At 55.3% G+C, this 21,691-nt stretch overlaps 2 protein-coding genes across 2 annotated transcripts in view; one reads left to right on the top strand and one right to left on the bottom strand.

Moving 5' to 3' along the window:
* Positions 1-392: 392 nt before the first annotated feature.
* Positions 393-11,206, bottom strand: NLRC3 (NLR family CARD domain containing 3). The gene is made up of 18 exons (XM_027654891.1): positions 11,125-11,206; positions 10,400-10,660; positions 7,557-9,303; positions 6,925-7,011; positions 6,151-6,234; positions 5,796-5,879; positions 5,212-5,295; positions 5,020-5,103; positions 4,467-4,550; positions 3,571-3,654; positions 2,996-3,079; positions 2,807-2,890; positions 2,439-2,522; positions 1,863-1,946; positions 1,667-1,750; positions 1,364-1,447; positions 1,088-1,171; positions 393-599 (listed from the first exon to the last, which is right to left on the bottom strand). The coding sequence occupies exons 1-18, from the start codon at positions 11,204-11,206 to the stop codon at positions 509-511; spliced, it is 3,360 nt and encodes a 1,119-aa protein (XP_027510692.1). The 3' UTR covers positions 393-508.
* A 3,108-nt stretch (positions 11,207-14,314) lies between these two features.
* Positions 14,315-21,691, top strand: part of NMRAL1 (NmrA like redox sensor 1) — a 16,022-nt gene continuing 8,645 nt past the window's right edge. The window contains exon 1 of the mRNA XM_027654890.1: positions 14,315-14,419. Within this exon, the coding sequence (XP_027510691.1) occupies positions 14,315-14,419 (105 nt within the window). The remainder of the gene's footprint in view (positions 14,420-21,691) is intronic.

Below are 21,691 nucleotides of genomic sequence, written 5' to 3'. Positions count from 1 at the left end.
TTGCCAGAAGCAGAAGACAGAGAAGAGCTGGCACTGGGAGCAGAGCCCTGGAGCCCCACTGGGGGTGTTGCAACATTTGCCCACAGTGACTCGGGCTGGGACAGAGCAGAGGTCCAGGATGCACCTTGTCTGAGTCAGGGTCCAAGCACAGCACTGTAACCCCGTGGAGATCACAGGAGGGGTTGCTGCTGCCAGAAGAAAAATCACCCACAAAACCAAGGTCTGGCATGTGGGGTCTGCTCCCTCCTCCCTCCTTTTTTGCGTTTTACTCATTCCTTGAGTCTCCCCCAGAGCCTGGGTGAACAGGGACACAGGCACACATCCCTCAGCTTTCAACGCCAGCGAGTCTCGACCCTCCTGCACTGCTGATCTGGACACCCTCGGTCCTCCTGGGCCACACCAGGGAGCTCAGGAGCTCTCCTTGCCCCAGCTCTCTTCCCTGAGATGGGCACCAAGCAGCTCCCTGTGGGGTCACACTGGCCACACTCCTCACTGCAGCCAGGCACCCTCACACATCCACGACGCAGTTGGGAGCGTTTGTCCGGATGGTGTCGGAGATCATCTTGGCTCCCGACTGGCCGATCCGATTCCCCTGCAGGCTGGGAGCAAAGGCAAGAGGAGCTCAGGCTTGGACACAAGGCAAAGCAGGATCCCTGGTGGGCATGAGAGATGCTCCCCAGCTTTGCCCCAGCATCACCTGCACCCTCTCCACCCCATCCAGAAGCTCTTCCTGGGACTCCGCTTCCAGGAGACTCTGAGTTTGAGAGCCCAAAGGCTGGGGCCAAGGTGAGGAGCTGGAGAAAGCCCCTGAGGAGCTGGAGGGGCTGAGCCACTTCTCCCTTGTGATATTTTGGGGAGTATGTGGTTCTTTGCCACAGAGGCATCCCTGAAGAGGAGCTGGGGGGTCTGGAGCTGTGTGGGTATTGTGGCTCTCATGCCTGGAGGAGCGTGGGATGCCCCTGCCCTGTTGGGGAGGTCCCTGTGGGGCAGTCAGGAATGGGCAGTGCCAGGTGGAGGAAGTCTTGGATGGTTCCCGTGGTCTCCCCCATCTCTGCCTTTACCATCATCCAGTGCTGCAGCCACTTACTTCACGTAGGTGAGGCCGTGGTTGCCCTTCAGGGCAGTGGCGATGCAAATGGCTCCGTCCATGCCCAGGGAGTTTTCCTGCAGGCTGAGGAAGGCAAGAGGGTCAGAAAGCACCAACCAGGGAGAAGTGGCCACCAGGAGGGAATGTGTGGCTTGGACATTGTGAAAAGCCACCCTCTCAGGGGTTTGCCCCGCTGAGAACCATTGGCCTGGCCATTCCCTCCAGGAAGGTCTGGAAAGGCTCTTCCTGGCTCACCCCAGGGAGAGGGATACTCACTTGAGGCGGCGGAGGCTGCTGTTCACCCTGAGGGCGTTGGCCATGGCCTTGGCCCCTGCCACGCCGATGGAGTTCCCCCGCAAGCTGAGAAGAAAGGCAGGAGGTGAGGAAGGACAGCCTGGGATGACCCCAGGTGGGAGTAGGTGGGAGAGGTGGTCCCACACCAGCGAGCCAAGGGACGAGCAAGACAAGTCTGGACACGATGCAAGGGTGGAAGTGGTGCTGAGGTAAGGACCAGGATCTCGGACACCTCGGGGATCCGTGTCACAGCCGTGGGGACTGATGGCCCCACTGAGCACTTACTCCAGGATCTGCAGGCTCTTGTTGACCATCAAAGCTTCTGCCAGGGCTTGGGCACCAGCCGTCCCAACCGAAGCCATTTGCAGGCTGCAAGGGAACAGGGACCCTTCAGCACATGTTGTGAGGTGGCCGTGGTGTGCTAATTACACAAGCTAATTAGGCTGCAACTCCAGGGCCCCGCCGCAGCCTGGATACTCACTGGAGATCTGCCAGGGTCGTGTTGACCTTCAGTGCATCAGAGAGGGCGGCCATTCCCTCGTCTCCAATGGCATTTTCCTGCAAGCTGAGACACCCGAGTGCTGCCTCTGCCCGTGGCCTCTGCACCCAGGAGCAGGGAGAGGGACAGCGAGCACAGGGCACAGTGTGCCCAGCATTCCCAAATGCCTTGGGGGACCCCAGGCCACCAGGCACTCGGAGCAGCCCCAGACAGGCACATGCAGTGGTGGCACCGCAGCCTTCCACTACCTAAAGGGGCTCCAAGAGACTTTTGACAAGGACATGGAGTGCCAGGACAAGGGGGAACAGCTTCCCACATCCAAAGGGCAGGGTTAGATGGGATATTAGGAAGAAATTCTTCCCTGTGAGGGTGGTGAGGCCCTGCACAGGTTGCCCAGAGAAGCTGTGGCTGCCCCATCCCTGGAAGTGTCCAAGGTCAGGTTGGACAGGGCTTGGAGCCCGATCTAGTAGAAGGTGTCCCTGCCCATGTCAGGAGGGTGGAACAAGATGATCTTCAAGGGCCCTTCCAGCAGGAAAGTGCTCCCCTGGAACCACTTACTCAAGACTGGCCAGGCTGCTGTTGGACTGTAGTGCTTGTGCCAGGGCCATGGCAGCTTTTGCCTGGATGAAATTCCACTGCAAGCTGCAAACAGGGGAAAATAGGAGGTGAAGCCTGGAGCTGTGAACATGCCCTGATCCCTCCAGGCTCTGCACCCCTCTGCATGCACCCAGCACTGCAGAGGCTGGGATGTGACCCCTGGGCATGACCCCGTGGGTCCATCCGGGATGGCAGAGCACACCTCCCATGGAGGGTGACCCAGGAGAGCCACTGCCACAGCCTTGAGGGGCTGAGGGCCAGAAGCAGTGTCTCTGCTCTGTGGCCACGCAAGGGGCTTCAAACCAGGCCAGGTCCAGGGGGAAACTCACTGGAGGGATGTGAGTGCCCGGTTCTCTCTGATGGCCAAAGCGATGGCTTTGCCGCCTTCGTCACACAGCAGGTTTGCTGCTAAGCTGGAGACAGAGACAGAGGACACAGGTCACACACACAGTGTTTGGGACAACTCCAGGGGCACCATGCAGGAGCCTGGGTGCCCTCCTGGGGCCCATGGGACTTACTCCAGCTTCCTGAGGGTGCTGTTGGTCCGCAGGGCACGAGCGATGGCAGGGCCCCCCTCCTTGCTGATGGAGTTCTCACGAAGGCTGGGGGAAGATGTGGGGCTGGGAGGAGCAGCAGAAGCAGGAGCTGCTCCCTCACAGCCCCCTTGGCCCCCTGCTCTGGGGCTGACACCACCAATTTTGAGGATGGCAGTCTGTCTGACTTGAAACTCCATTAGCATCGGCACCTTCATTCCCAGCATCTCCATTCCCTGTGTATCCCATGGACATCACGGGTGTGTGGGTATTGTGGCTCTCATGCCTGGAGGAGCATGGGATGCCCCTGCCCCATCAGGGCTTTTTCCCAGTCTCCCATCCCTGCTGCCATCACTTCATTCCAAGACATGGCTGAACAGATACTGTCCCAAGGGGGGAAAGCTAATGATGGAGTGATCCTCAGAGCCAGAGGAGGGACAGAAGCTGCTTTTAGCATCCCAGAGCACTTGTGGAAAAAAACAGGCACAAGCCAGAATGCCAAAAGGTTCCCACATCCCAGCAGCAGCTTTTGGCCAGGGTGGGTCAAAAGACTCACTTACTTGAGGCTGATGAGTCCCTTGTTGGAACAGAGAGCTGCTGTGAGTGCTGTGACCCCTGTGCTGCTGATGGAGTTGCTCTGGAGACTGAGACAAACAGGGAAGGCGTGAGGACAGGACAGTCTTGGCATCACAGGTAAGCTGTGGGGTCATGTTTGGGGTGAAAAGTGCCCGTTTCACTGAGAAATGAGCATCTCCCAGCTACAGGAGGTGGGGGGAGCCAAGGCAGAAGGACCAACATTGGGAACAGTCAGGGCAGGTTCAGCATCTCCTGCTGACCACAGCAGCACTGGCCCCAGAGAGCAGAGGTGATGGGGTTTGCCAGCACTTAGGGGCAGCCTTGTCCCCACCTGGCTCTTACCACAGCTGCCAGCTCAGCTGGGCAAGTGCTTTCCTGCAGTTTTGGTGTCCTTATCACACTGTGGGAAGCCACAGACAGACCCAGAGCAGAGCCACTCGCCATCAGGAGCCATCAGGCCAGGCAGGAGAGGTCTCTGGCTGCTGCTCCCAAAGGGAATGCACCATCCAACCCTGACTCTGCCAGGCCCTGGCCCAATATCTTCCTCCTTAGCCAATTCCCATCACTTTAGAGAGAGAGAAGACTCAAGGCTACTAATATCCTCCAAAGCAGAACACAAAATCCTCGCTGGGTTGAGGACTGTCTTTGTCAGTGCCCTCCCAGTGAAGGCAGGGCCAGCCTGGCTGCTGCTGGAGTTGCCACACGGTGCTCCAGCCTGCATGGAGCATCCACAGCCCTGTGCCCCTCCAGGGGATGTGGACTGGGAGAGACATGGGGAGAGTCTGGAGCAGTCTGAGGGCCTGAGGGGTGGGAGGTGTAGCTGGAGGCAGGAGGGTGATCTCTGTTAGAAAAGGAGTCCAAGCATGGAGGGGGAACTTACTCAAGGCTTTGCAGGCTGTGGTTCACCCTCAGAGCTTCGGCCAAGGCAATGGAACCGTTGTCTCCCACTGAGTTGCTGGAGAGTCTAAGACAGAAGAGGAGAGCTGGTGTTACCACCCTTGGATCTGCCAGCAAGGGATTCACCTCTCCCAGGCTCTCCCTGCTCCAGCAATGAGCATGAACTTGCTGTCATCTCGTTCCCAACCTGTATACACCGCTGTTCTTGTGGTTGATTGGAGCTGAAATAGCTTTTAATGTTCCCACAGGGCCTGGAGCCCTGCTGCTTGCCTCTACCAGAGGGAAGACTTGGCTTCTCTGTTCTTTACATGTCTCCCTGCATCCCTGGATATGCGGAGAGCATCTCCACAGGGTCGCTCCAAAGGCAGCACTGCAGTCCCTGCCCCCTTCACCCACACCAACCGCCTTGGGCAGAGCCAGCAGTGTCCATCCTGCCCATCCCACGGCCCAACCCCCTTCCTGCCAGTCCTGCCCGCAGATCCTGGGGGATGTGGTGTTGGCATCATCCCCCCCACCGTGCCCCGAGCTGTGCTCACGTCAGCTCCCTCAGGCTGCAGTTCTGCTTCAGCGCCTCCGCGATTTTCCTGGCGCCCTGGGCTCCGATGGCGTTTTTCTGCAGGCTGCAAAGGGGAGGAGGGCACCTGTGAGCGTCAGGTGCCGTGTCCCCATCAGTGGCACCTCGGTCTGCTGGGTGGGCAGAGGGGGGACAGGAGGTCCTGGTCGCTTACTGCAGGGTCACCAGCCGGTGGTTGGTCAGCAGGGCCTCGGCCAGGAAGGTGGCACCGTCCTCCTTGATGGTGTTGTGCTGAAGGCTGCAGGGAGACAGGAATGGAGCCGTGTACAGATGCTTCTGCAGTGGGGCGAGGGGCCATGCAGAGCTGTGGGGCAGTGGCCACCGGCCCTGGTGTTTGCTTGCCCTCACCCCTGGCATGGGAAAGGGTCTGGTCCCCAATCATCCCTGCCCAGGAATCTCCCTCCCTCCTCTCCCTGGGAGATGCCTCTGTCCATGCAGCAGCACTCTGAGCTCCCATGAGAGGGAGGGACCTCGACCTGGACCTCAGCTTCAACCTCAAGTTCAAGCTCAGCCCAGGCCCACCGAAGCTGAGAGGCAGGAGAATCCCAAAATCTCCGGTCCAGGGCTGGCCTGGTCACCTTCTCAGCCACCTGCACTTATACCCAGCACAACAGAACCGGGTTATGTCCAGGGGCTCCCCACATCCTGGCCCTTGGAGGTTGGGAAAACCTCAGTGGGACTGATGAGGGATGAAAGGAGGCTTATCCTGGGAATTTGTTCCCAGAAGTCGAGACTTACTTCAGGGAGAGCAGGATTTGATTCTTTTTCAGTGCATCAGCCAGTGCTTTTGCTCCGGTGGGGCCGATGGAGTTGCTCCGCAGGCTGGGGCAGGACAGGCAGAGAAGCCAAGGTTAGCAAAGGCAGTGGCACACACCCTGTGAGCCAGATGCCTTCCTGTAGCACTGCTGAGGTGGAACATCAGGCTGGCAGCTCGCAAGGGTTACCTTCACCTCTGAGTGCTGGTGGCTTTAGGGGCTGAAGAGCCTTCCAGGCTCAGTCAGGCTGAGTGGGATCCAGCCCCAGTGCAGCCATGGGAATGGTTCTCAGTGGGGAACATGTGCATGGCAGGAGCTGGTACAGGGGGAACACTTACTCCAGCACCATCAGGCTCCTGTTCACCAGCAGCGACCTGGCCAGTGCTTTGGCTCCCTTGTTGCTGATCTGATTTTCTGCCAAGCTGCCCAGAAAAAGAAAAATTGTGTGTTTTTCTGGAGGAGAAAGAGACTTTCACAGCTCCTGGCATATCCCAGGATGTAGCTGGGATGTGTGAGCAGAGGAAAGCCATGTGGAATGTTTGGTTCATGGTACAGCCAAAGTTGTGGGTGCTCTGAGTTCTGCTCTCTGGGGTAAATGCCAGGCAGAGGACTGCAAGAACAGGGTCGAAAGGGAGTTTCTAGACTAAAAATTAATTTGTGTCATGAAATGGAGCTCAGATTGCAGCACGGGGGATTCTGTGCAGCCATGAGGAAGGGCAGGGAGGTGAAGAAAGTGAGGACCCCTCTGTCCAGTACGAGGCATCTTCCTGCATGGGGGTCAGGAGCCTGTCCCCTCTGTACGTCAGATCCTCCCTGCAGAGCCTCAGGTGTCCAGCAAACTGCTGTGACCTCAGGAAGCAGTTTGTGGGGATAGCCTGAGGAGGCAGAAGCTTCAGGAAGGCTGGTCAAAACAACCTGCGCAGCCACTGTGAAGACATGGGGTAAGGTCACTGTGCCTTGGTGCAGGAGATCATGTGGGGCTGTCCTTGTCAGTAGGCACCCAGGGAGCCAGTGGGGAGGCACTCCTGGAGGACCCTCACACTGGTTTTGAGGTGTCCCCAGGTCCATGCTGCATCCCCAGGACATTCAACCTGCCCTGGGCCAGGTCCTACCTGAGCTTCTGGATCTGGCAGTCCTTCACACTCAGCACACTGCCCAGCAGCTCCATCACATTGTCCTTAAACTGATTATTGTCCAGCCTGGAGAAGACAGGAGAAAAAAGCAGAGAAAGACAACCCTCCCATGACATCTACCCATCAGAGGTGGAGAAACTCAAGGACAGAAGCAGAGCTGACTGAATGGTTGTTGGTGGGCCCATGTCTCAGTTGAGACCTTGGAGTCACATTTGAGTCGGGGGGAGCCTTGCAGGGCTTAAACAGAGCTTATAAAAAAGAGGGAGAGTAACTTTTTACATGGGCAGATGGTGATAGGAGAAGGAAGAGTGGTTTTAAACTAAGAGAGGACAGATTTAGATTAGAAGTTAGGAAGAAATTCTTCCCTGTGAGGGTGGTGAGGCCCTGGCACAGGTTGCCCAGAGAAGTTGTGGCTGCCCCATCCTTGGAAGTGTTCAAGGCCAGGTTGGACAAGAGAGCAACCTGGTCTAGTGGAAGGTGTTCCTGCCCATGGCAGGGGATTGGAATGAGATCATCTTTAAGGTCCCTTCCAACCCAAACCATTCTGTGATTATGAGTCACTGCCCGACATCCCCTCTTGCTTTTCCCAGTGCAACCCCACCAGGACTCACCTGAGGCTGTGGCAGAAGAGGAGCTGGGAGAGCAGGCTCTTACAGACATTGTAGGTGAGGCAGTTGGACAGGTTTGTCTCCTCCATGCAGACGTCAGAGGCCTGCAGGAGATAAGCCAGGGCAGAGCAGTTCACAGGGGTGAGCATCCCGGCCAGGCTCTGGTTCTTCATGGCTTCCTCCACAGCCTTGGCGATCTCCATGTGCTGGATTTCGTGCAGGCAGCGCACGGTGTTCACCGTGCGCAGGGAGATGGCGTAGTCGGTGTTCAGGCAGCCCTGGAGGAAGGTGGTCGCTTGGCTCCTGAAGCCGTTCTGCTCGTCCTTCACCAGGAGCCACCCGGAGAGCAGCTTGTTCACCTGTGGAGAGAGGAGCCCAGAGAGGAAACGAACAAAGACGTCCAGCTGCCTGTCCTCGGCCTGCAGCGATCTCTGCACGGCGCTCTTGAAGTGGCTGAGGAAGCCCAGCTTGGGCCAGGACATCCCGCTCTCTGTGAAGAGGTCGAATATCGCCCGCTTGGCCGCCGTGTAGTAATAAAGAGCTGCCAGGAACTCCTGTATGGTTAAGTGGGAGAAGTAATAGGCTGTGGAGGTCTGCATCTCCTCCTTGAGCAAGAGCCGAGTGCACAGGCTGCTCTGCAGCAAGGAGAGGTCGATGCCGTGTGCCTTCATGTCCTGCTCGTAAAACACGTGTTTCTTCCGGAGCAGCCCGTAGAAGGCCAGTCTGCCCAGGCTGCCCACTATCTTCTTGCTGTTGCTCACAGCCTGCTCGATCCTGAGGGTTTCTCTTGGTTTTTCTGGCCAGTCACTGCCCACCAGAGCCATTTTAAAATAATAGGAGTAGATTTCTGACAGGGTCCTGGGGACAACAGTTGTTTCCTGGCATTGACCCACGCTGGTTTTTAGGTAATAGGCGATTGAGGAGCCAGAAATCCAGCAAAAGCCAGGAACAGTGCACAGGACGTGTAACGACCTGTTAGCTCTGATGTGCTGCAGGACTTGGCTGGACAGGTCTCTGTCATCAAGGAACATCTGGTCCAAGAAGTCCTTTATCTCTGCAGCCCCAAACCCTCGTACTTCCGTCATCCTGTCCACCAGCCCTGCAGGGATTTGTCTGGCTGCCGTCGGCCGCGACGTGACCCAGACAGAAACCTCCTGCAGCAGGTTGCCCCGTATGATGTTGGTGATCAGGTTGTCCACTGGGATCTCCTTTTTGGGGTCAGTGCATACCACTGCATTGGAAAAATCCAGGGGAGTCTTGAACTCATCCAAGCCATCGAGGATGAGCAGGGTCCTGGTAGCTCCTGCCAGGATGCAGCTGGGCTCCGTGATGTGAGGGAAGGCTGAGCAGATGAGCCTCTCAGCAGAGAGCTTCTCGTGGGTGTTGAGCTCCCGGAAGGTGAGGGGCAGCACAAACATGATGTCCCTGTTGATCTCCCCCTTTGCCCAGGTGCAGACAAACAGCTTCACCAGTGTGCTTTTACCAATCCCAGCCACTCCAATGGTGACAGAGATCCGTGGTGGGATGCTGACCTTGGAGAGAGGTAGGAAGAGCTTCTCCAGGGGGATGCTCTTGGATGTGTTTGGTAGGCCTTTGGTGGTTTCAATCTGCAGGATGTCGTGCTCCTGCTGCTGGATATCGGTCAATCCTTCCACCAGCAGCAGGTTGGTGAGTCGCTGCAGGGCACCTGTCTCCAAGCCATTCCCATAGAAGCTTTGGAGGCTCTCCAGGTGCTTCTGCACCATGGGCTCTGCACAGAGAAATGAAAAAGGGGGCTCTGGAGAAGGTGGAGGATGGTAATCACAGATACAAATGAGAGAAGCTGCTTCACATTTTTGCCACGCCCATGCAGAGGGGAAACTTCATGGAGCCCTTACATCTCGACAGGAAGGTACCTGCCAGGGCTCAGAGGGCACTTAAAGGCTTAAATGGCCCTGATCAGCCTCAGCCATTATTCCAGGTGCCCATTTAAGCTCAGGCCTGGGCCTTCAGCCCCTGACTAAGCTATATTGTAGGAGCACTTGGCTACAACCCCATCATGCCTTTGCTGTGGGGGACCTTGCTGATCTGGACCTTGGTCTTGGACCTCATCACTCTGCCCTTGCTCGGTGATCACTGGACTGTGTCTGAACCTGGTTGCCCTTGCTGGACCTGATCCTGACCTCTGGATTGACTTCCTGGCTTGACCTTAGTCCTGCCTCATCAGCATGGACTTGTTTGAGAGCTGGACTCCTGGCTGAACCTGGTGACCACCTGGTGACCACCTGGACCTGTCCTGCTCACCTGGCTCAGGTATCACAGCACTGGTACAGTGAAATTAAACCCTCCAGCAAAGACTGGACAAGCAGGGTACGGTGCTGCAAGAGATTCAGTGTGGACACCAGTCAAGGTTGGAGCCTCCCCAGCAGGAGGGAAACAAGGGAAACCTTTCCTAACAAGAGGGTTGCAAAGAGAGCCTGAGGTTTGGGCAGCCACCAGTGGATGGGGTCAGGGATGCCCAGCCATCCTCCTACCATCCCCCTGTTCCCAGCCCAACTGTTGGGACTGACTGATGTGATCTGGGCACTGAGGACCCTAAAGACTCCTCAGGCTGCCCAGAGAGGTGTGCTGAGGGCAGCAAGAGCACTGGAGGAAGGTCCCTCAGACCTGGCAGAAAGCCCTTGTCACCCTCAGCCGTGTCCTTCCCCAGCAGAGGCCCTGCAATGGCACCATTGCATCCACGGATGCTCCCAGTGGATCTGCCAATGCCACCCAGCTCTGTGCACATCTTGGGGTGCTCCAGCCAGTGCCCACAGCCAGGCCACATGTGCAGACCCCCCTGGCTGGGTGCACAGTGTGCTGCCTACCATAGACAGTGACGTGGAGGTAGAGCTGGGAGTTGGTGGTCTCGATGAAGGTCTGCAGGGTCTGGCAGGCGTGGCTGCCCTTGCTGGCCAGGACATCCACCACGGCCCTCACCTGCTCGGGCAGGGAGCTCTCCTGCCGTGCCCGGCTGGCCTCCTCTGCTGTCAGGAGCTCCAGCCTCCCCAGGTGGCAGATGATCTCCTCCAGGAACTGAGGCGAGATGGACCTCACCAGCTGCTTGTGGTACCGGTGGATCCAAACCTCTGCAGGAGAGGAGAGTGGCACAGTTGGGTCTTGTCAAGCCCCGGGCATGTTGCTGAGGAGTGACAGGGAAGGGCAGCAGTGGAGAGCTCCCTCTGACTCTGAAGGTAACAGGGAGTAAACTGGAGCCCTCCAGAGCTACCTGCCAAGTCCTCCTTGGGATGATGCCATCCCAAAGCCAAAGTGTGAGGTGTTTTGTTAGGAGCTGCTAGGTCAAGGCAGCAATTATTGAAAGAGACTGAAGAACACAATCATGAAAAGGCATTTCCCCCTGGGAAACCAAGCCCATGCAGAGAAAAAAGTCTGAGCAAGATCATTTCTCTTCAGAGACAACCGTTCCACCTGTGCCAGCACAGCACTCCCCAGGCCCTTGGACCAGGAAATGCTGAGTGCCCCACCTTGACCCACTTTTGAGACTGAAACTCCCCAGAGATGATGGATCTCCGGCTGCCCATCCACAGCTCACCTTCCATCAGAGGCCTCCCGTGACATGGGTGATCCCCAGGCAAGCAGTGCTGTGGCAGCAGCGTGGCTGTCCCATGGACCATCCCACACCCTTGGCCAGCTCACAGAGTCACCTGCAGCCCCTCAGCCCTTGTCCATGTTCCTGGTGAAAGAAGAGGAAAAGCAGCAGGAGCATCAGAAGCCAGTTTGGTGCTGACTGTGGTTGCACCAAGGGTCCATTCACCAGCTTTTGGCCAAGACCAGAGTCCCTGGCACTGTGGGCCTGGCAGGGGCAGAGACTGTGCCATCCTGCTGCAGCATCTCTGGCAGACCCCATGTGCCACAAATTGGTGCCTTTACCACCACTACCACTTTTGGCAGAGCCTTTCTCAGGCAGTGATGAAGGGCTGTGAACTGCTCATGCATCCTTCTCCTCTGTGTCGTGGAGGAAGTTGTGGGGCAGCAGGCAGAGCGATGCAGGGCCTGTTTTGGTTTCGAACTCACCTTGCTGCCGCCCAGAGCCTCTGTCTGGGCTTGCTGAGGGTGGCTCACACCACATCCTGTTGCAGAGCTCTGAATTTGCTCCATTTTCATCAGCACTGGTGAATCATCAGCCAGGGAAGGAGCATTTACCTGCTCCCCCCACTCAGCTGCAGCCAAACCACGCTGGGGGCTTGGTGTTTTATTTTTAAGAAGTGTATCTGCTCAGAGTCCTGTTGTTCTTCAAGCAGAGGTGAAAAGGGCAATGCCTCAATGCCTGAGAGTGCTCCAAGCTTCACCTGTGTTAGCAGGTGGCACTCTGCTGTGACATCTCCACCAGCCCCAAAGCCATCTCCAGCTGCTGGCTGTGTCCAGGTGGGAACTTCTCAGCCCCAGAGGATGTCTGATCACATCAGTGATGCACACACAGTGTTCCTGTGTCCTGGCACAGCATCCTTTCCTCCCCTCCATCCTAGAGCTCTCAGGATACTCTAGATCTACATGAACACCTCCATGCACTCTGGTCAGAGGCATTTCAAGGGGGTCCCTGCCCCCAGGCGTTACCTTTGCCAAACCCACTCCTGAGGGAGATGTGGACACCGTGGGGGCTTCAGTGCAGCCTCCACAACAGGTACAGGTAACACTTGTGTCCTTGGGTCAAACTCAACCTCTCCCAGGGAGAAAATACAGATGTACCTTGGTAGAGTTTCTGGTCCATGGTGCAAGGTCAAGGTGCTTGGAACAGAACTCCTTCTGTTCACCCTCCTGCCTGGGGGTGCATGCAGAGATCTACTTGTCCCACCAGGAATGGGAGCCCAGCTGTGCGGATGGAGCAGGAGGGGACCAGACACAGCATCTCCCAGGGCCGAGTCCCTCACAGCCCCACAGGCTGGATCTCTCACTGAGGCTGTTTTGTGGTGCATCCTATGGGATGAGGTGAGTGACAGAGAGGTGCTGGGTGACAAAGCACCAGCCCATCCCCACCTGCCCCGGTGGTTCCCGGACAAGCCCTCGTAGGGGTGGAAGGTGACATCAGAGCTGGGTCTGAGCTTCTCTCTCACAGTTTGAGCTTTTCTCTCACAGTTTTTCTCTCCAGGAGGGAAACCCCAGTCCTTCTGCTCTTGCTTAGCTGCCCAACCCTGACTCCACAGTGTCAGAGCTCCACATGCCCCCGGCAGTGGTGGTGATCCCACAGCAAAGGCCTTTTCTCCATACAGGGAGGAGCAGGGCTTTGACAGCTGCTCTTGCTTTTCACCCCCCCCAGGCAGTGGCCCAGTCAATTGAGATACCATCAATTAAAGGAGCTCAGTGAGAAATTCACAGCAAAATGTTCACCCTTTTAGGTCTTCTTGCCTCTAACCAGCCTGGAAAATTCAATTAAGTCTTTGCAGTGCCCAGGTCTCTCCTCTTTGCCATGCAGCCCAGAGCAGAGCCAGAATGAAAGGGGGTTTGCTGCCTGCAGGGATGTTCCCTGCAGCCCTTCCTCTGAAACTGGCAAGAAAAAGCCCTTTGATGGGGGAAACCTGCCCTAACACCAGGGAATATTTGATGGTGTCCTCCAGTGCTACATCAAAAACCAGCAGCCATGGGTCAACTCATGCAGAGGCATCTCACCAGGAGAATGACAGCAGCAGAAGACAAAGCAGCAGAAGAAATAATACAGGTGCTGCCATTTTTTTTTCTGGTTCCAGCAGCAAAGTTTCAGGTGCAGCTCCGGGACCACACAGGGATGCTGGAGGCTGCATCCTATGGGGGTGAAGGACATAATCAGCTCTCACAAGAGCTGTCTGAAGGGAAGGGACCAGCCAAAGCCAGGCTTTTTAACCCCTGCAGAGGTTTCCAGAATGGCCCAGCTCATTCCAGGGTTGCTGGCATGAGTCATGTTCTGCCACACTCCTCTGTGCCTCAGAAGTCAATCCTGCACTCGTGCACCTCAGCCTCGTAGCGTAGCTACCACTTGGCCAGGATCAAGCAGGGACAAGTGTCCCACAAGCAGCTGGAGGAGCAGTGATCCAGCAATGGCTTGTGTCTGCCCTGCCTTGCCTGTGTCCCCAAGGACACCAGGACAAGAGGCTGGAGGGTGGGAGGCTGCCCAGCCAAACTGATGAATGGCACCTGCAAGGCCCAGGGAGGGAAAAGGGGGATTTTCTGGGCGAGAACTTGGCATTAACATTTTTTTGTTTTGCCTGGTATGGTCCCAAAGCCCAGCCCAGGGGATAATCCCTCTGTCTAGGACTGTCCAGTCAACACTGATATGTTCTTCCAGCAGCTTCAAACCCTCATCCCACCATCCTCACATCCCACCACGCCTGTTAGCACAGTGTCCCTGCCCAAAATCAGTCAGTTCCTGGGAGCCACAGCCACCGTGCTGGCAGGTCTCTGACCTCCAGCTTGGACAATTATCTCCCAAATAGCCTCTGTGCTTTTCACTGTGTCCATCCTGTTCCAGGATTCAAACTGTCTGGCATCAACACCAAAGAATACAGACCTAGAAGCAGCTCATCTCTGGCTCTGATTATGTGCACACAGTTTCTCTCCCAAAAGTCCAACATGACTAAAGCAGCTCACTGTGGGATCTGATATGAAGGGGCAGTTTAGAGGTGGCCACAGCAGGAGACAACAGGTATTTACTGCCTCTCTGCTCTACCTGGCCTCTCAGATCTTCCTCCAGACATTCCCCTCAGACAGATCCATCATTCTGTCCTGTGGGAATCTGCTGAGGACTCGGGACCATGCCGTGCCAGGAGCTGTCACAGCAGCTGCCAGCAGCACCTGGACTGCATCAGGCTGTGACACCCAGCAGTCGGAAATCTGTGGTTGACACCTCCCAGGGACTTGTAAGCAGATTCACCTGCAGCATCAGGAGACAGTGGTTGGCACCTCAAGCACCAGCTCACAGAGCCTTGAAGACCTGACCTGCTGCGGTGGGCTGGGGAAGGGCTGAGCAGTGTCAAGACTAGACAGGCACCAAAGTGCTGGGCAAGAGCCCCTGGATGGCTGCAGGGACCCACATACGGAAAACATCAGCAAATGGGCAGATCTACAGTACTGAAATAAGCTTAAAAGCTTTTTATATGAGCTAAAAATTGCATCATTAACCAGCACCTGCAGGAGCAGGGAAGCACCCACTCCAGTTCAGCTCTGTGCCCCGAACACACAAGAAACCTCACCCAGGTTGTTGCCTTCTCCTGACCCATCACTGCGGGGTTTGCCCGTGCAGCAAAGCTCTCCAGTTTGGGGTGACAGGAGCCTCGGCAGCACAGCCCCTTCTCAGCACTGCTCTGCCTCCTCCAGACTCAGGGATGGAGAGAAACCAGCCCTGCCAGACCTTTCCACCATTTCCTGCTACAGTGGATTTCCTCCAGCGAATCTCAAAGTCCTTTACCAACACACCTTGGGAGCTTTTATTTATTTTTACTGCCACATATCCACCCTGAACTGATCCCATTTCAGAGGTCAGTGAGACACATGAAAACACTTCCCAAGCCAACATCTCCAGCCATTCCTTCTGAGCGGAGCAAATCCTGATGCCAGGATGCAGGCTGCCACCTTTTGGCAGAATCGAAGAGATTTCACATCATTAATTTCTATTAATTAAATGAAGCAATAAAGTATTTTCAGCATTATACCCAATTATGACATTTGCAGACTTGCAGGTAACTTGGTTATATCTAGGTTTATATATGACTTTCAGATGCAGCCTTAGTCTTTTTGGTCTGGATTTAATGCCAGTAAAATTCGTTGCTAAATCTCTTTTATGTCAAATCTAACCTCTGGAGGTTTGTTTTTTGTTTCCCTGAACCCCAACCCCAGTAACAGGGCCCAGACACAGCAGGGGTTAAATGGTGAGCCGTGGAGGTGAGGAGCTGTGAAGGGCCCCTGGGCTGGATGCCAGCAGTGCCAACCTCAAATCTCACCAGAAGAAAAAGCAAAAAATCCATCTGCGGGTGATTCCAAGCAGCTAAAAAGCTAATTTCAGAGAGGAGGTCCCTTGCAGGGCATTGCTGCACCTCACAGGCTGCAGAATGAAGGATGATGCATTTACTGAGCTGGCTGTGCCCCTCAAATGTTGTTCCATGGATACACACACAGCTGATTGAAAAGCAGATCCTCCCAGCAAACAGCTTCTGCCCTTCTCGCCCACAGGATCTCAGGATATCATCGTGAAAATTGGGAAGAAGCTGCTGCCAGCCTGCTCCCATCACAGCCGCTGGCCCTGGGGCTGCAGGGGTGCTGACAGATGTGGTACCTGCCTCAGCACCCTTTGGGCTTTGCTGCTCGGGGTCAGCCCCAGCTTTCTGGGTTACAGAGCATTCCAAAAAGCAGCCTCAGAAAGAAATTTTCATGTAACATGGACAGTTTTTGTGCCAGCTGTTCCCAGGCTCTGAACAAATCATGACTGGCCTTGGAAAACCCTTCCATGTGCTGGGCCAAAGCCCTGGTGCTTGTGACATCCCAGTGGGTGACAGCACCCAGCCCATGCTCCAGCTGGTCGTCTCTCCAGCAGTTCTGTATTTATGGGGTGTGCAGTGCCTACAACAACTTCAGAGTGCTCAAATAATGGCAGGATTAAGCCTAATGCACTGAGGCAGCCCAGCATGCCCAGGCTCTGTGCCAACCTGGGTGCAGGGCCATGTGTCCCCACTGAGCTCCAGCTCCCCAACCTGCTCCTCAACCCTGCCTTGCTCTTTGGTGCAATTTTGCACCATGACACAGGTCTCCACCTGCTCCTGCCAAGCACCTGTGGCCATGCCATGCCAGGCTGCCCTGCTGGGTGCTGCTGGCAGTTAACCATATGTTGCCCATCCCAGGAATCTCTCCCCAAACAGCTCCTGGCCCAGTGACTCCATTTCACGTGGCCATCACAGCAAGAGCTCTTGTCCCCCCACACGAGAGAACCAAGTGACACCTCCCCTTCTCCCCATACCCCTCCAAAGCCCTCCCAAAACCTTACCTTGGCCTTGTGCTGCCTTCCCCAGCTCCATGTGGGAGCAGGAACATGGGAAGGGCATCCTCATGGCAGCAGGAGGATGCAGCTCCTCCTTGCCCTGCTCAGTTCTTTATCCTCCAAACTTTGCTTCCTCCTCAGTGGATGCTCAAAGTCAAGGTAGAAGATGGAAGCCCCTCCAGCTGGTGGTCCCTGGGGGACACGTGGAGCTGGTGGGACCTGGTGGCCAGGGCAGTGCTTGGGGCAGCACCCGGGGAAGGTGGGTCTGGGTTCCCCACAACCCTCTGCCAGTTCCAGCCCAGTGGCTTTTCTCTCTTTCCGTTCTTTCCTCTCTCCTTCCTGCACTGTGGGTCTCACTGATCTTCCTTCCTGTCAGCCTGGGGCTGACGCCTATGCAAATCAGTGTGAGTTATCAGCTGAAAACCAGCAGCATTGTGATGCTGCCCACAGCCCCTCTGACTCCCAGCAGCAACAGCCAGGTCTGTCCTGGTGGGATGCTCAATGCATGGGCACTTCCCCAGCTGCAGATGCTTTCTCCCAGGAGCCACAAAACCAGCCTCAACAACATCCAAATTACTGGGAATTCCCTTCACTCAAAACCACCTGGCTTGGGAGAGCTTTGGGGTTTTGCTCCGTAACCAGGAATGCTGGGAATATTCCATGGAAGAGGCTGGAGTCACAGTGGCTCTGCCCTTTGCTGGGCTGTGCATGGAGATATTTCCATGAGTTGTAGCTTGAAAGAGCAGAATAAAAGGCTAGGAGTAACCTCCCCTTTCTCCAAAACCATTTTCCTGCCGGTGCTGAAGCTTTCTGGAATTAGGAGTTTATCTCCAAAGAGGTGGATCCCATCCCACCAAGGAGTGCCATGTCCACACCCAGGCAGCCAGAGGCACCAGCAGTGGGACTGGTGGGATCTCCACACCACACAGGCAGGTGGATTTAATCATTAGTTTACATTTTCGCTCTACAAAAGCCTTAATTTGTAAACCTTATAAAAATTTTGCTGGCATTTAGGCAAATCCTCTTAATTCTGAGGTGCTGAGCAGAGAAACCCCTTAGGGCAGGTGGGCAGGGTGGGATGTCAGCACCGAGACACAGGGCAAGTAACTTGGCTTTCCATGAGTCCTGGGACAAAGCAGCAATGCCTGGGGAACGGGGGGAGCATATCCCACAAAAAAAAAATGGGATAATGAGGTTTGCTGCCTGCCTTGTGCCCAGTGGTGTGGTTTTGGGTCAAAAGCTCCCAGTGCTGAGGTGGTTTGGGAGGGCTCGGAGCGAGCAGGAGTCACTGGTGAGAGCAGATGAACATCCTGTTGGGAGACTAGCCCTGGGGGGAGGGGGGGGTGGTGGAGTTTATCCATTTCTACCTTTCACGTTGTTTTAATTAAACAGCATCTAAATGTAGATGTGTAATTACACATCTTGCCCTTCATCAAATCAGGCTGAAATGACTGATGGTGGAAGTGATGGTGGGGATCAGAGTGGGCTCATGGCCAGTGAACTATGTTTAGGGAGGAAAGGTGGGTGCAAGCAGGAATTTGTACCTCCATGATGGACCATGTATCTCCCAAGGATTGCTCCAGCACAAGCTTTGCTGAAATTTCCATTCTGACTCCCACAATTGAATACGGAGGAAGATTCCTCCCAGACAAAAGGTGCCAGGACAGAAAGCTCTGTGTGTCCATGGAGTGCCAAGAGTGGCTCACACACTGCACATGAGAGATGGAGGGTAAGGGCTTTCTTTCCTGGCTGGAAACGCCGTCATTCGCTTGCAGGAACAATGCTCTGGAACTGGCAGTCTGACTCCCAAAATTGAATACCAAGGAAGATTCCTCCCAGACAAAAGGTGCCACAGCAGAAAGCTCTTGCTGCCCGTGGAGTGCCCAGGCTGGCCCAACAACTGCACATGAGACACGGAGGGTAAGGGCTTTCTTTCCAAGGTGGAAACGCAGTCGTTCTCTTGCAGGAGCCCTGCACTGGAATTGGCAGTCCAAGTCCCAAAATTCCATATGGACAAAGATTCCTCCCAGACAAGAGGTGTCAGCACGGAAAGCTCTATGTGTCCATGGAGTGCCAAGAGTGGCCCACACACTGCACATGAGAGACTGAGTATAAGGGCTTTCTTCCCTGGGTGGAAGGGCAGTCATTCCCTTGCAGTCCTGTGCTGAACTTGCCAGTCTGACTCCCAAAATTGAATGCGGATGATTCTGCCCAGGCAGCAGGAGCTATGATGGAAAGCTCTGGCTATGCAGGTAGAGCCAAGAGTGGCCCCACAAACTGCACATGAGAGGCCGAGGCTAAGGGCTTTCTTTCCTTGGTGGAAGGACTGTCGTTTGCTTCCTCCCTGGTCAGCCCATTTCAATACCTAATCTCTGTTTTTGTCCAAAAGTCCTGCTCCTGTCCCTGACAAACAGCCCCTGACAGCCAGGTCCTCATGTCCTCTTGTCCTATGGCCTGTTGCCTTGGAGAAGGGGCTGACCCCCACCTGGCTCCAGCCTCCTGTCAGGAAGTTGTGGACAGGGAGAAGGTCAGCCCCGAGCCTCCTCTTCTCCAGGTTGGAGAAGCCCAGCTCCCTCAGCTGCTCCTCACAGCACATGCACTGCAGACCCTTGCCCAGCTCCATTGCCCTGCTCTCCACCCACTTCAGCCCCTCAATGTTCTTCCTGAACTGAGGGACCCAGAGCTGGACACAGCACTCCAGCTGTGGCCTCACTAGGGCCCAGTCCAACAGAAGAATCACTGCCCTGCTCCTGCTGCCACACTCTTTCTGATCCAGGCCAGCCTGCCCTTGGCCTTCTTGCCCACCCGGGCACCTGCTGGCTCAGGTTCAGCCTCTGTCCACCAGCACCCCTAGAGCCTCTCCCACAGGGACCCTTTGCAGCTCCTCTGCCCCCAGTCTGGAGCTGCAGGGGGTTAGTGTGGCCAGAGGCCCCGAAGGCACCAAAGGTACTCTTGAACCTCATGCCCACGGTCTCGGCCCAGAGCTCCAGCCTGTCCAGGTCCCTCTGCACAGCCTTCCTACCCTCCAGCACATCCACACTGCAAGCCAGCTTGGTGTCATCTGTCAATTTGCTCATGGAAGACTCAATCCCCTCATGCAGATCCCCAATAAAAATATTAAACAGGACTGGGCCTGTTACCCAACAAGTTCTATTTCTTGAAAAGAGGAGCCCATGCAGCAGTGGGGAGAAATTGTTGGGAAGACATTTAGTCAGTGAAATAGACAATGGATGATGGAAAGTTCTGGAGGATGTGCATTTGTTAGAAAAACAGATTAAAATTTGCGGGCTCAGGCAAGATTGTGTGTTGTTTATGGAACACCCATGAAATCTCAGCATTGAGAAAGGTTGAGAAATGTTGGGAAATATGCTGAAAGGGTGTTTTTGCCTGAGGTGTTAAACATGGGAGGGGGTCTATCTTCACAATTCCCAAGAGAAGAGATCCCAAAAAGCTCCCCTGCAGGTTGTATTTTAAGGAACAGGTAAAAGCTGGGGGGCAATGCCCTGATGCAAAACCAGCTGGTTGAATATTGTAATTCTTGGTGGCTGATGTATAAGCTTAATGACCTCGAAAAGTGGCCTGTTAATGGTACTGTAAATTATAGTACATTCTGCAACTAATGCCATTTTCTAGGAGGGAAGGAAAACAGACCAAAGCTCTCTATGCTGATTTATGTTTTGATTTGCAGAATAATCCTGGTTTGTGGAAGGAATGTATTACGCATGTACCTAGAGATCCAATAGTGCTAGCATTAGAAAAGGAGGATAAGAAACCACTCAAAAGGTGTTGCTCTGCCTATAGAGCAATAGGATGTTGTATTAAATACAGGCAGATAGAAGAGCAGGAGGATGTGATTTTGTTTGTGTGTAAGGGGAGACTGAATTTGGAAAGAGGGTCCCAAGCTGTGACAGGCCAGTCAGGGCTGAGTGGGACCATGAGGAGCCAAAGGGGCTGTGAGGGGCTGAGAGGGGCAGAGAGGGGCTGGAGGGCCCAAAAAGGGCCAAACTGTGAGGAGCCAGAGGGGCTGAGAGGGGTCATGAGGGGCCCAAGGGGCCGTGAGTGGCTGAGCTGTGAGGGACTGAGCAGGGCCTTGAGGGGTTGACAGAGGAGCTGAGGGGCAGCTGGAGACTTTCCTCCAGCTGCAGGCAAAGGAGGAGACAGAAATGGTCAAGTTGACCCTTTTGGGGGAGGAAAAGTGGGGGCAAGCAGAAATTTGGATCTCTGGCCACCACACTGGACCACATGTCTCCCAAGGATTACTCAGGCACAAGCCTTGCTCTCCACCAGTCCCAGGGCTGTACCCAGTAAGGGGTTAAAACCTTCCCTCTGGAAAGTTTTAGGTCTGTTGGTAATGTCCCATATCAGAAGGCTGATTTCAAGAGGATCTGGCACCTGGGAAGTCCCCCCAGTCATCCCCTTCCCAATAATCTGTAGCTAAAGATCCCTCTCAGCCAAAATGTCTGTGCAGAAGCCCCACGCATCCGAATGATTTCTTTGCCACTGTGTATAACACACGCTGCATGCATTTTCCAGGCTGTTTACTTAATTCAACCCCAAATTTCCCAGTGTATTTATTAAGCTTAACATGTGGTGTTCCCAGTAGGAAGGGTTTGACTGCAGCTCCTCTGGAAGCTCAGGGGAGCTGAGGGAGGTCACAGGGGAGCTCACAGAGGTGACACAGAGCTCACAGGGGAGCTCACAGGGGAGGTGAGAAAAGCCCTAGAGCTGACTCTGCTTGTTAACTCATGAAGTTGCTTGGTGAGAGAGTGCTTGGGAACCACCCCCAGCTCAGCCCAACCTGCCTGCCACCTGCTCAGTCACCTGCCTGGGGATAAGGAATGGTCCCAGCTCCGGAGGGAGCAGCGGGATGCTCCTGGAGAACAGCCGGTTTTCCACACCAAGAAAATATGGAAAGTACATTTTCAGAGGCCCTGCCACCCCTCCTGCTAGGGCAGCACAGGAGTCTGTGAGACTCAGGGGTCCCCGGGGTGGAAGGGACACAACCCCAGCCATCTCCCAGTGGGTTATGCAGGGGTTGTCCCGGGTTTTTAAGCGAGTTTCCTGAGGAGAGAGCAGGCAGCTGGGACTGGGATGGGGGTGGGGGTGGGGTGGAATGGGGATGGGGGTGTGGTGGGGTAGAATGGGATGGGGATGGGATGGG

Source organism: Corapipo altera, unplaced genomic scaffold, assembly GCF_003945725.1.
Source record: "Corapipo altera isolate COAL_440 unplaced genomic scaffold, ASM394572v1 98, whole genome shotgun sequence".
Taxonomy (NCBI): Eukaryota; Metazoa; Chordata; class Aves; order Passeriformes; family Pipridae; genus Corapipo; species Corapipo altera.
The sequence above is the reverse complement of the archived record's forward strand: the minus strand, read 5'-3'. Positions and strand labels throughout refer to the sequence as shown.

Bases quoted from the DNA above. Each gene is read 5' to 3' on its own strand.
- NLRC3 (XM_027654891.1), bottom strand. From the start codon at position 11,206: ATGGTCCATGGGACAGCCACGCTGCTGCCACAGCACTGCTTGCCTGGG. The intron at 9,304-10,399 runs GTAGGCAGCACA...TTCTCTGTGCAG, and splicing joins CCTCCACGTCACTGTCTATG to AGCCCATGGTGCAGAAGCAC. The intron at 5,296-5,795 runs GTAAGTCTCGAC...GTCTCCCTGCAG, and splicing joins CAAATCCTGCTCTCCCTGAA to CCTTCAGCACAACACCATCA.